The sequence below is a fragment of the Mustela erminea genome, chromosome 12, assembly GCF_009829155.1.
Source record: "Mustela erminea isolate mMusErm1 chromosome 12, mMusErm1.Pri, whole genome shotgun sequence".
In the NCBI taxonomy this organism is placed as follows: Eukaryota; Metazoa; Chordata; class Mammalia; order Carnivora; family Mustelidae; genus Mustela; species Mustela erminea.
Window position 1 is genome coordinate 68,689,999 of NC_045625.1, and position 13,380 is coordinate 68,703,378.

The window sequence follows — 13,380 nt, forward strand, 5'->3', positions numbered from 1 at the left end:
ACAACAGGCATAACAAAAATTACAGACTTCGGTGTACTATTAGACACTGAAGGAAACAGTTGTAAGGGAAGAAATGTTACAATTTTGCCTTTTGGAAGTTGCCTTTTAAAATGCATTTTTTTAGAGCCCCTCTTTGGAAATTATTTGAAATGCGTTGTATTTCATAAAAGTTTGTTAAGGAGGAATAGAAACTTGATTATCCCAAATACCTCCTGAACAGCTATAACTACAGTTCTCTCTAGTTCTTGTATTTTATTTATTTGTTTACTTATTTACTTTTTAAAGATTTTATTTATTTACTTGAGACATAGAAAATGAGAGAGAGAGAGAGAGCATGAGAAGGGGAGGGTCAGAGGGAGAAGCAGACTCCCTGCCGAGCAGGGAGCCTGATGTGGGACTCGATCCTGGGACCCCAGGACCATGACCTGAGCCGAAGGCAGTCACTTAACAACTGAGGTACCCAGGTGCCCCTAGACCTTGTGTTTTGGCTTAAAGAAAAAATCCTGTCTCTCCCTGCCCACTACTACTTCCTGTGGTAGCTTGTGTTACATACATAAACCTCACAAAAATGTGGACTTCTAATAATGTTCTTACAGCTGGAAACATTTATTAGCTTTACTAAGAATCTGCCATTGTATGAGGATGATAGCCCGTCAAACCTGTACGGTAGATTGCCCCTGTAATTCTGCATGGCAAAAAATAGAGCATGCTTTCTGATTTTAAGTCTTATTAAATATAATAAACAGGGCAGGGTTTTATCCTGTACAAGTATTTATAGTCCCAATACTAATATAGCTTCAGAATCAAAATAATATTCATAGAATTAATAAGAAAAAAAGATTTTAGGTACTGGACAGAATTGTTATGTAATTTGAACAATGTACAGGCCTCCTTTATTTTCAGATTGGCCAGGATTGATTGATGATTTATGTATTTTTGTCTTCTCTTCATTTCTGAAGAAAGATTTGAGGTGACTAAATTGTCAGGAGCATATTCTGTGGGCCTGGAACTCTCTTGGAGACATGACTGGCCAGTGCAGAAATTGAATGCACATTAGAATTTTGTACATGAGAACTCTGCTTTTATATTTACCCAATTGGTCAATAACTACAAAATAAATCATTAGTTCTGAACTACTTGCATATATACTTTTAGGTTTCCTGCATTTTCACCAGTTTCTTAAATATATCTGATGTAACGGATGGGGTTTATTATGTGATTTTCTCAAAAATTTTATTTCTTAATTTTTGAGAGAAAGAGTGCTTGTGTAAGTGGTGGGGAGGGTTAGAGGTGGATGGGGAGAAAGCATCTCAAGCAGACTCCCCGGTGTAGCGCTGGACTTGATCTCGTGACCCTGAGATCGTGACCTGAGCAGAAATCAAGAGTCAGATGCCGAACTGACTGAGCCACCCAGTGATCACCCCAAAAGATTTTTTTTTAAAGCAGAGTTTTGTGTTCTGTGTGAAAGGACTAAGCATAAATTAGACTATTTAAAATAAAAAAATCAAATGCTAATCGGCTTTTAAGTATGTTGACTGTGTTTCAAGAGAGGCCAGTGTTTTTATAGCTTAGTAGACCAGCATATTTGTAAAAGAGCATTTAAAACCTTTTAGAGGTTATCTAGGTGTGACACAGACTGATTTTCCTTAGAGTTTTGGTTAGTGGTTTTTTTTTTTCTTCCTTTAACAGCTACAGAATCCAGAAGTCAGATTTCAGCAACAACTGGAACAGCTCAGTGCAATGGGATTTTTGAACCGTGAAGCAAACTTGCAGGCGCTCATAGCAACAGGAGGTGATATCAATGCTGCTATTGAAAGGTTACTGGGCTCGCAGCCATCATAGCAGCATTTATGTATCTTGAAAAAATGTAATTTATTTTTGATAACGGCTCTTAAAATCTTTAAAATACCCGCTTTATTTCATTTTGACTCTTGGAATTCTGTGCTGTTATAAACAAACCCAATATGATACATTTTAAGGTGGAGTGCAGTAAGATGTGTGGGTTTCTCTGTGTTTCTTTTCTTTTCTTTTTTTTTTTTTTTTAACAGTGGGAATCAATGCTTTTTCATTTAAGGCTACTGCATGCATCAAACACTTCTGCATTTATTGTAATTTTTAAAAAAACATCACCTTTTATAGTTGGGTGAACAGATTTTTGTCCTGCATCTGTCCAATTTATTTGCTTTTTAAACATTAGCCTATGGTAGTAATTTATGTAGAATAAAAGCATTAAAAAGAAGCAAATCATTTGCGCTCTATAATTTGTGGTACAGTACTGCTTATTGTGACATTGGCATGTATTTTTGCAGACAAAACGCTGTAAGATTTATACTACTGACAGTTTTTGCTTTATTTGTATACAATGTAGTATGCACAGTTGGGATTGCATTTCTAGAAACAAACTGCAGTAGATTATCTGAGTAAAGCACCTGTAACCAAAAAAGTGAAGATAAGGAAGTACTTGAAAGCTGAGTATTTCCTGATTGTGTAGAATCTTACAGCATCTTTGACAAACATCTCTCAGCAAAAGTGCCGGTAGTCAGGTTTGTTGAAAATAGAATAGAAAAGCTGATTCTGGTTATCTCTCTAAGGACATTTAATTGTACAGACAACATAATGTTACACTGTCTCAACATTCACAGATTGACTGTAAATTACCTTCATCCGTGTGCAGACTGAAGGAGCACTGTAGTATAACCCAAAAGTGCATTTGCCTAGGACTTCTCAGCTTCTCCCATAGGTAGTTCAACAGGCATTACAATTTGTAATTGAAATGTTGCTTTCACTGAAAGTGTTTTGATGTTTCAGTTATTTTTAATTGCCATATAAAAATAGAACTATCTTTTGGGTTTATCAGTTTTCTCATGCACAGGCAATACATGAATTTAAAATGATTTGTGAGCCACTTGTTTCTGAAGTGTTTGGTAGTTCTATTAAGAAATAGTTAAATATTGTGCTTTTCAGAGCCTCAGAGAAGGGGGAACTGGGGGCGGGGGGTGGGGATCTCTCCTGGATTGGGCCAGCCTAAATAATACTGGCAACCAAGATTCTGTTAGGATTTCTGTGCATATAGTATAGTAAAGAGGTATCATTCAGGGGTGAAAAACAAAGAGCCGTTTTAACAATGTTGAGTACATTTGGCTGTTCTGCAGCCTTTTTCTTCCCTCCCCAAAGAAGTTCTGTTTGCTTAACTCTCAAACTGTTGGGGTGTGTGGTACATTCCTTTAGGACCAATTAAAACACAACTTTGGGGTCAGTGATATACATGGCTGACTCTGGTTCAGTATTCTCTTAGGTCGTTATATTCTCTCATGTACAGTTACAGGAAATTAAAATGTTAAAGTAACCTAAAATGAGTTCAGACCAATAAAATCAAGGGAAATACAAGTTGAATTCCATTACTTCTGTAAGTTGCTTGCTATTAAAAAAGGTCAAGAGGCCAGGTTGCCCACCAGCCCGTGCACTGTTCTGACACTTTCCCCAGCAGGAAAACATGAGTGATGGTCAAGGTGGAGGCATGACTAGTGGAGGTTGTTAAGGATGATATTCATGTGTCTTTGCTCTCTCTGCCTTATGCCTCAGTCTGGTTCAAAAACTTTTGTACTGGCAAATGGTGGTTTACAGTGTGGGATAGTGTCATAACCAATTTGACAATTTATTAATCACAAAATAACAATAAATCTCTAGCTTTTACACTTGGTTTGTCTTGCCTTTTTTGTAGAAAGAAAAGGATGTCTTCAGTTTACTTTCTCTTTTCATGTCCTTTGAAGACCACTGGAGTTGATTTACCCCAGATTTTATCACACTTCAGATAATTCTTTATCAGTTTTTAAGTTTCCCCAATTAAGATCTGTATATGCACTGTATCGTGTGTTAAAAAGATAACCAACTGGGATGTCAGCTGACCTGAGCTCTGTTTGATGTTTTTGGTACCTGACTTGTTAATTTGACTTTGAGTAAAGACATGATTTCTTGTAACATGGCTGGCGAGACCTTTCAGCGCACTGGATTGAGTGGTCTCTTGAGTACCTTCCAGCTACTGTAGTGGTACTCTTTTGTTGTTGTTGTTGTTGTTTGATTCTAGTATGTTTATCTTAGATCTAAATACCTTCTTAGGAGTCCAGAATACTTAAAATTCTCAAAAGCATTGGAAAGACACTTAAAATACTATAGGCTTAAATTGTTCTCATATTGTATTATTTATTACAAATTGAATCAAGAATGGAGTGGTGAAAATAAAATTTCAGGATTTTATTTCCGAAGTGGAAGATCTGTGATAACTAAGCAATGTATAGTGAATATTGAGCACAATCTTATTAAATGACAGCTGGCCTCTGGGCATGTTCAGAATTGGAGTTGCAGACTTGGTTTAAATATACTAATGAAAGGAGTCTTTTGTTTGGGGACACATTATTTCTGTGTTAATTTAGTAGGCAAATTACAACAAAATGAGGTGGGTAAAAATGTCACCAACAGTAGGAGCTTGGCTCCGTGTGTGTGCCTATGCAAAACAAAAGATTGTGTGATTAAGGCAGGGAAACACTATATATTCTACTTTCTTTTTTAGAGATTGACATTATACATGTTAACCAAGAAGCCCTGCATTAAAGAAATCTATTTAGAGTTGTCTAATCCAGCCTTCCCCTGTGTTCCACCATCCTTTTTACCGAACTGCTCCTCAGGGTGGTGCTGTGTGAACACATCTTGGGCAGACTGGCCTCAGCAAGCCTCCACCTCTCTGGTAGTGCACACAGGCTTCTTTAACCTATAATTTCATCTGTTGTCCTTAGTTATAGAAGGCTGCTCATGTCTTCTGGGCTCAGATCCGAAGTCTTCCTAAACTTTGTGAACCTGTAATTAATATACTCTGAAATCCCTTAGCCTTTACTGTCAGCTGCTGTATCTGTCCCTGTCCGTCGCTTACAGCTCTGGGTTTGGGGTGTGTTTCTTACAACATTTTGGGGTTGCTTGGTTTTTTTTTTCCCCCTGACCTGAAATATTCTTGGTAGTTACTTAAGTAACATTAAATATTCTTCCTTGACTTCTTTGTATCATTCCTCTAATGGACCACAGGCAGCCATTGCCTCAGAAAGGTAACACTTAATGAACATCTGTTAGGCTTAAGGATCTTTCCTAGTTCATATGGGGTTTACATAGTAGAATGTAGGAAGACAGTAATAAACAAAGCAGACCCATAGCCTGGGTAGGTAGTACAGATGGCTTTGGTGAAAAATTAAGCAGAGTAAGGAGGCTAGTTCAGGAAGAAGGTGTTTTTATTTTATGTAGGCTAGTCCAAGAAGGATTTGTTGACATGGGGACATTTAAATAGAGACTTGAGGATTATCTGTGAGGATGAGTAACTTTTCAGGAAGAAAGACAATTACTGAAAAGGCCCAGTAGTGGGAGGAGTCTGACTGCTTATAGAACACAGGGAGTTCAGTGTGACTGAACAAGGTGAGCTAGGGAGAAAGTTTTAGTTAGGGAATATGATGGGAGAGATGGGGGCAGGAGAGCGGCCTCAGATATGGAGGACTTCATTACCTCAGTTTTTGTGTCCTATCCCCAGAGTTTTTAATTTACTAGATTTGGAGGGCAATTTGCATTTGTAACAAGTTCCTAGGTGAGAACCACTGGACTAGGGGAACCAGGGTGGAAGCAGGGAACCGAGGTCATAATTTCAGTTAGGAACCATATGGGCTTGGGCTTGGCAGCAGTGGAGGTATTAAGTAGTAGTCAGATTTGGGGTATATTTTGAGAGCAGAGCCGGTAGGATTTACCGATGGATAAAAACTGTGAAGTTAAGAGCCAGAGAGGTGTATCGAGCAGGGTGACAAGGTACAGATATACATGGGACAGAATATAAATCAGAATTTTAGTTTTGACATGTTACATGGGATCTACCTGATAAGACAAATAAGTGGACATAACGAGAAGGCAGCTCGGAGAGGAGTGCAAGGTAGAGCCAGTGCATACAGTGTATATCCAGCTGCCAGCCCTTGTATCTGCTTGTGGAAAACCAAAGAACTAGGCCAGTGGTTCTCACCCCAAAGCGATTTTGCCCCCCAGGGGCTGTTGGCAATGTCCAGAGACACATTCTTTTTTAAGATATTACTTATTCGGGGCGCCTGGGTGGCTCAGTGGGTTAAAGCCTCTGCCTTCGGCTCAGGTCATGATCCCAGGGTCTTAGGATCGAGCCCCGCATCGGGCTCTCTGCTCAGCAGGGAGCCTGCTTTCCCCCCCTCCCTCTCTCTCTGCCTACTTGTGATCTCTCTCTGTCAGATAAATTAAAAAGTATATATTATTTATTCATTTGATAGAGAAAAGAGTACAAGCAGGGGGAGAAGCAGAGGGAGAGGGAGAAGCAGACTACTTGCCGAGCTGAGAGCCCAAGGCGGGCTGCATCCCAGGACCTGAGCTGAAGGTAGACGCCCAACCATCTGAGCCACCCACACGCCCCCGGAGACACACTCTTGACATGATTGGGGCTGCCGCAGGCATCTAGTGAGTAGAGATCAAGGATGCCGCTAAACATTGTGAGAGGCACAGTGCAGCTCCCACAGCAAAGATTTATCTGGTCCAAAATGTGAACAGCGCTACAGTGGATGAATCTTGACCAGATGAATTGTGGAGAGTGTTGATAAACACATTTTGTGAGGATTGAGACCTGGTTTGCTCTTACTGCCCATCCAGGGGGAGGAGAGGAGACCAGCGAGGTAGACTGGAGGTCCCGGGAGCAAGCAAGGCACTTTTTCACGAGGATAAAGATGGTACAGGAACTGTTAAGTGCTCTTACTTTATACACCTATCATGGTTGGAATATTAATCTCTGGATCCGTAACGGGAGCTACCACGCTCCTGACTGTGATAGGGGTTTTGTAGAGCGATGAGGGTAAAATTCTGGCGAGAGTGGACTGCAGAGATGGCAGGAGACACAGTTTCGAAGCAAAGAGAATCCGAGAAAAGGGCAGTAACTGGTAAGGACAGCGAGGGCTGGTATAGAGGAAGTTTACCTTTTGTATTCTTTTTCGGTGGGAAGTGCTGCAGCAGTTTCTTCTAATATGAGAGATCGCAGGGGCAGGGCAGGGCTTGATTTAGGAAGAGAATATGGGATAATTGTTTTCTACTAAAAAGTAAAAGGAGAAAAGAGTTACTAGTTTTTGGTTCCTGGAATGGGTTTTATAAATGAAATAAGCGAGCACACACCCCCATCCTTATGTAGGCTGAGGTGTGAGGGAAAGGGTTCTTCCCGTCTCCAGCCATTTTCCTTAGAGCTGCCTTTCCGTGCTGCAGGAGTAGTAACCTTCCCAGCCCATCCGGAATATTTTTTATGGGCAGCCTGTTCAGAAGTGGAGCAGAAGCACCCCCACCCCCCTCACACACAACCACTCATCTTTGCTTTGGTGAGATTGAAGAGGACGAGGTTGAGATTTCTTCCAGAGCCGGACAGTGATGAGGCGCATGCTCAGACTGCAATTCCAGTTGAAACCTGTTAACATTTGTTGTGTTACAGGCTCCGCGATTATAACATAACCTGGCCAGACCATAGCACCAGTGCATCTTGCTTGGCCTGCTCTGTGCCTGAAACAGCCAGGCACATACTAGAACTCCCAGTATAGTTTTCCTCAAAAGACTAGATCTAAAGTACTTGCTGTGTATTCAAGCTAGATTTTTTAATATTTTATATAATTTTTTAAAGATTTTTTTAAAAAGCTGTTTAGATATATTATCTGCTCCAAGAAAGGGAAGGGAATTTCCACTGTGCTGTGTTACCCAATGCTTAGTTACAAACTAACCCACGGTATTGGCAGGGCTTGGTGAATACTGCTGGACGACTTGCCTGGGTCTAGAGTATTTACTTTCAAGAGAACACATGGCTCGTGAATTGCTCTCTGCTTTCATCAGGGAGTCTGGTTGGAGTCAGTTGCCGTGCACACGGGCCTTTCCACAGAGCTGTTGGTGCTTCTTTACAACGTGGTTGGTAGGTTTCAAGATCAAGTATTTTAGGAAACATGAATGCTTTTCAGTTTTTAAACACCTGGGCCACACATTGGTCCAGTGTCATTTTTCCCATATTTTAATGGTCATTCTTAGCTTGACCAGACTTAAAGGTCATAGACCCCACTTACTGATGCGTAGAATGTCAGAGAATTTGTAACTGTCTTAATCTACCATACACTTATGATCTCAGGAGGGGAACAGTGTTAGAGGAGCAGATTTTTCTTCTCCAATGTTTATTCTTCCCTGGGAATAAGTAGTAATGTACCTACTTGTAGAATACTGTAGAAGGAACTGTGTACACTTGCTTGAGTCTCTTTTCTAGTCTGATGTCCTTGCATATGGTAGTAAGGTTAGCGAGATACGCTCTGCTTTGTGGAAAGGGCCTGTGGTTTTGTTTTTCTTTTTGTTTTTTTTTTTGCTAAAAATTGTGGTAATGTAATAAAATACTGTAACCATTTTAAAGTGTATAGTTCTCTGGTGTTAAGTACATTCAGTGTTGTGCAACCATCACAATCATCTAGAACTTCATCACCCCAAAACGAAACCTTTTAGCCGCTACGCAGTCACTTCCCATTTCCCCCATAACTCTGGAAACTACTAGTCTGCTTTCTGCATGGATTTTCCTATTCTGGATATTTCATTTAAATGGAATTCTATAGTATGTGGGCTTTTGTGTCTGGCTTCCTTTTTTTTTTTTTAAAGATTTTATTTATTTATTTGGCAGAGATCACAAGTAGGCAGAGAGGCAGGCCGGGGTGGCAGGGAGGCTCCCTGCTGAGCAGAGAGCCTCATGTGGGGCACAATCCCAGGACCCTGAGATCATGACCTGACCTGAAGGCAGAGGCTTTAACCCACTGAGCCACCCAGGCGCCCCGTGTCTGGCTTCTTTCACTTGGTATGTGTTCCAGGTTTATTCAGGTTGTAGCATGTATCAGTACTTGATTCCGTCATGGCTGGATAATGTTCCATTGGATGGAGAGACCACATTTTATGCATCTATTGATGGACACTTTCCCCATTTGGATGTTGGCAAATAATGCTTCTAACATTGGCATATCTGTTTGCGTCTCAGTTCTTTCAGATACATACCTAGAGCGCAGTTGCTTGGTCGTATATAGTAGTTTTAATTTTTAACTTTTTGAGGAACTGCTTGTTTTCCACAGCAGCTGCACCATCTTTCATTCCCACAAGCAGTGCATGGGCTCGAGTTTTCTTTCTGTCCTCGCCAACATGAGTTCTTTTGTTTGTTTAAGTTACAACCATTCTATTGGTGTGAAATCGTAACTCATTGCGGTTTTGACTTCCATACTTCCAGTGCCCTAAGGACTAATGAAGAGAATTTTTTTTCTTGTGCTTTTTTTTTTTTTAAGATTTTATTTGTTTAGGGGAGAGAGAGAGCACGCATGCAAGTAGGGGGAATGGCAGGCAGAGGGAGAAGCAGGTTCCCTGCTGAGCAGGGAGCCCAGTGCTCTCCATCCTAGGACCCTGGGATCATGACCCGAGTTGAAGGTAGGCCCTTAACTGACTGAGCCTATCCAGGTGTCCCTTTCTTGTGCTTTTTAAATTGGCCGTTTGTGTGTTGTCTTTGGAGAAATGTTTAAGTCCTCTGTCTGTCTGTATTTATTATTTGAGAGAGAGCAAGCAGGGGGAGGGGCAGAGGGGGAGAGAGGGAGTTTTTTAATTGAGAACGGGGTGGGGGGGGCGCGGTGAGGGGTAGAGGGGGAGAGAGAATCTCAAGCAGACTCCCTGCTGAGTGCAGAGCCTCAGGGGGGCTTAATCTCAGATACATGGTTTGCAAATATTTTCCCCTTTCTGTAGGTTGTCTTTTCACTTTCTTGATAATACCTTTTGCACAGAAGTGTTTAATTTTTGATGAAGTCCAGTTTATCTTTTTTATTTTGTCTTTTGTTTTTCTTGCTTTTGGTGGTATATTTAAGAATCCACTGCCAAATCCAAGGACGTGAGGATATTTCTTCTCTGTTTTTCTTCCAAGAATTTTATCAGTTTAGCTGTTACATATGGTCATTGACCTGCTTGAATTGTTTCTACGGTTCTACATTTGCAAAGGAAAGACAAGAGTTCAACCCATTTCCACCCCTCTCTTTGAAGAAAAAAGAAAAAAGAAAAAATAACAAGGACGAATAATGGCTCAAACAGAGCATGGTAGGTAGAGGTTGAAGTACAGCTAGTTGTAGACCATGCTTCTGGCCAACCTGAGATCTATGGTTTTCTCAGAACAGTCTTAGAAGTTCTTTATTTCTTCTTATACTTATCTCCACTCTGCCTACATACACTACCATTCAATGTGACCTCCATCTTCTAGTCATCAAAGTGTGATTTGTATTCTCTGCAGACTCGAAGCTTACAATTTCATGTACTGTACTCACCGTGAACACTGACCCCAGTCTTGCTGTGGCTTTGTTAGAATCTAGTACCTGCAAACCAGTCTGGCAAAGGCATGTGGGTAAAATCCATGCAGAATCCGTGAAGAAGTGATAGTTCTCAACCCTGGCTTCACATCAGAATCAACTGAAGAGATTAAAAACTAAGCCCACCACAGACTAAGTGAAATTGTTCTACCTGAGTAAAGTCAGGCATGATTTTGTAAATCTCAAGTGACTGTAATGTGCTGCCAACATTAGAACCACTGATTTAAAGGGGAATGGAAATTTATTGTTCATTTAAGGCTGTGCATATGCATAGCCTGGGATCTTATTAAAATGCATATTCTTACTCAAAAAGTAACTCAGAATGGATCCAAGACCTAGATGTAAGAGTTAAAACTATGAAACTCAGAAGAAACAAGGTATAAATCTTCATAACTTTGGACTGGGCAGTAGTTTTTCAGAGATGACACCGAAAAGGCAACCATTGAAAAATAAGTTGGACTTCAGCAAACTTTAACTTCTGTGCTTTAAAGTTGATCAAGTAAACAAACCCCACAGAATTGGCAGATGATGTGTCTGTTAAGAATCTAGTATCCAGGGGCTGCCTGGGTGGCTCAGTGGGTTAAGCCTCTGACTTCAGCTCAGGTCATGATCTCAGGGTCCTGGGATCGAGTCCCATATCGGGCTCTCTGCTAGGCAGGGAGCCTGCTTCCTCCTCTCTCTCTCTCTCTCTCTCTCTCTCTCTGCTTGCCTCTCTGCCTACTTGTGATATCTCTGTCAAATAATTAAATCCTTAAAAAAAAAAAAGAATCTAGTATCCAGGATATGTAAAGAACTCTTACAACAGAACACTAAAAAGAGGAAAAAAACAAACCAATTTAAAAAGCAACAAAGGATTTGAATAGACATTTCTCCAAAGATGATAAGCAAATGGCCAAATAAGCACCTGAAAAGATGCTCAACATCATTAGGGAAATGCACATGGAAACCTTAGTGAGATGTCACTTCACACTTGCTAGGGTGACTGTAGTCACAAAGAAGTGACAAGTGTTGGGTAGATTGCTGGTGGGAATGTAAAATGGTATGTCTACTTGGAAACCAGTTCAGCAGTCTTTTCAAAGGTTAGCCACAGGAGCCCCAACTACAGAAAGAAGTGGTACAGATTCCCAGAGGTTAATCCACTAGCTGTTACTCAACCCTCTGACCTCAGAGTATACCAAATTCTCACTTGAGAATGGAAATTCAAGTTAAACTCTCTAAGCTCTGCTAGTGTCTTAAAGATAAACTACTTCAAATCTAGGCCTGAAAGACCCTGTTGACAGTGATTTCTGCCAATTAGAGGGAAGAAAAGCAGTGCCTGTCAAGTGGGCCAGGAGCTGGCCTACTACTGGAAGTAGCTACTACTAGAACTAGCTGGCCTACTACTCTTTGTCCTGTGGAATAATTTTGCAGAATATCTACATGGCTACCAAGACTGTGACCAGAGTCAAAAGATGAATTTTTTAATTGTGCCTGGACACTCCCTGTTCTGAACACTTCTTGATGAATGATAGCTTTTAGCCTCAGTTCACTTCTCTCATCTTATGAAGATACCCAGTCATTCCCTACTTCCTCCACAGCTTCCTTGAAGCCCCCCCCCTTAACTCACCTACTGTGTCCAAAACATAAGTCCTTTTGTGACATCTTACTGAAATCCCCCCGCCATGGTTCTGGAAGTCTGCTCTCTGTTATGCAACAAGCAATAAACCCCAGCTTGTATGCTGAGATGTGTTTCTGCATCATTGGGGGGTGAGTAGTGGCTGCCCTTTTTAGATAATGCATACATTTTCTTTTGTGCCATAGTCCTCACCATTCCCCAGTGTCTGCTGTATCCTACCATTATTGTTTTTTCTTAGGCCCTCTGGACATTCAGATGTGTAGGTCCTACCACTGACTGTCATGGGTTTGGGACATTTCCCCCTCACTGGATCCTTAGTTGAGCTATGTGTTAGATATATTCAGTATTAGGTCTTGGGTCCTCCCGAGTGAGGACCCATGACTTTACATCTTTAACCCAGAAAGTGAAATTCAGTTTCTGTAGGATCTAAGGCCACTGGGAGAAACTCCACTGGAGGGATTGAAGATTGTCTGGACATCAGCAACAGGCTGTATTTTACACCGAGGTTCTCTAAGGGTTGAAAAACACCTCCCTAAATTAAGGCCCAACACAACTTGTAGGCTAGATATCTAGTTGTCTACTCCTTGGTAATTGCTGGCATTCATAGTGCCCATATTAAGAGCTAATACTTCAGGTTCAATAATTTTTGAACATAAGAGATTTGCTCTTCAGTGATGGGAGAATAAACTTGTATGGTAGTTTCAGAAGTTAAAATCTGGTTGATGGTATCTTTGATTAGGGCCAGCCTGTTTTAATTTCTCCCTTCTTGAACTCCCATCCGCTGAAAGATGCTTTGTTCAGAGCAGTCTCTAGAGAGGCCTGGCCTGACAGTTCTGGACCTTTGGAACACCTGGTGGGGACATCCCGTAGTGGTTCCCTGCCCATGGTTACCCTGTGAATGTGTGGCAGTGTTGTGCCTAGAGCTCAGCGTCTTGCAGCTTCTGATTCCAGAGCAGATGGACAGTGGACAGCAGATGTCTGAGTCAGGTCAGGCCCCCAGGCTGGACAGGCATGGAAGCACACTGGCAGTGGTTAAGAAGGAAGACCTGTTAAAGCCCAAAGACTTAAGATTCACGTACTTGCCCGGGGTTCATAATCTCCACAGTCGGGAAGGCAGAGGAGAGGGAGTTCATCCTGTGACCACATCGCCTCAGACACCCAAGGGTGACAATTTTAACAAGAGCTTGCATTTGTTTTATCGGTTGTGGTCTCACCAGGCGTGTACTCTCTCAGTTGCCACAACTTTACAAGGCGGGCGGTGTCTTATGGGAAAGAAAAGCGTTGAACTTGAACTTCCTCCTGTGGTGGGGACTGGAGCGGGAGGCAAGATGGAGAATT

The 13,380-nt window shown here is 41.4% G+C and overlaps 1 protein-coding gene across 2 annotated transcripts in view; it reads left to right on the forward strand.

Annotated features, from left to right (window-relative positions):
* UBQLN1 (ubiquilin 1) overlaps positions 1 to 3,695 on the forward strand; it is a 53,850-nt gene extending 50,155 nt beyond the window's left edge. For both annotated transcript variants that reach the window (XM_032306892.1, XM_032306893.1), the window contains one exon: positions 1,690 to 3,695. In XM_032306892.1, the coding sequence (XP_032162783.1) occupies positions 1,690 to 1,842 (153 nt within the window). In that variant the 3' untranslated portion in view covers positions 1,843 to 3,695. The remainder of the gene's footprint in view (positions 1 to 1,689) is intronic.
* The last annotated feature ends 9,685 nt before the right edge of the window (positions 3,696 to 13,380 follow it).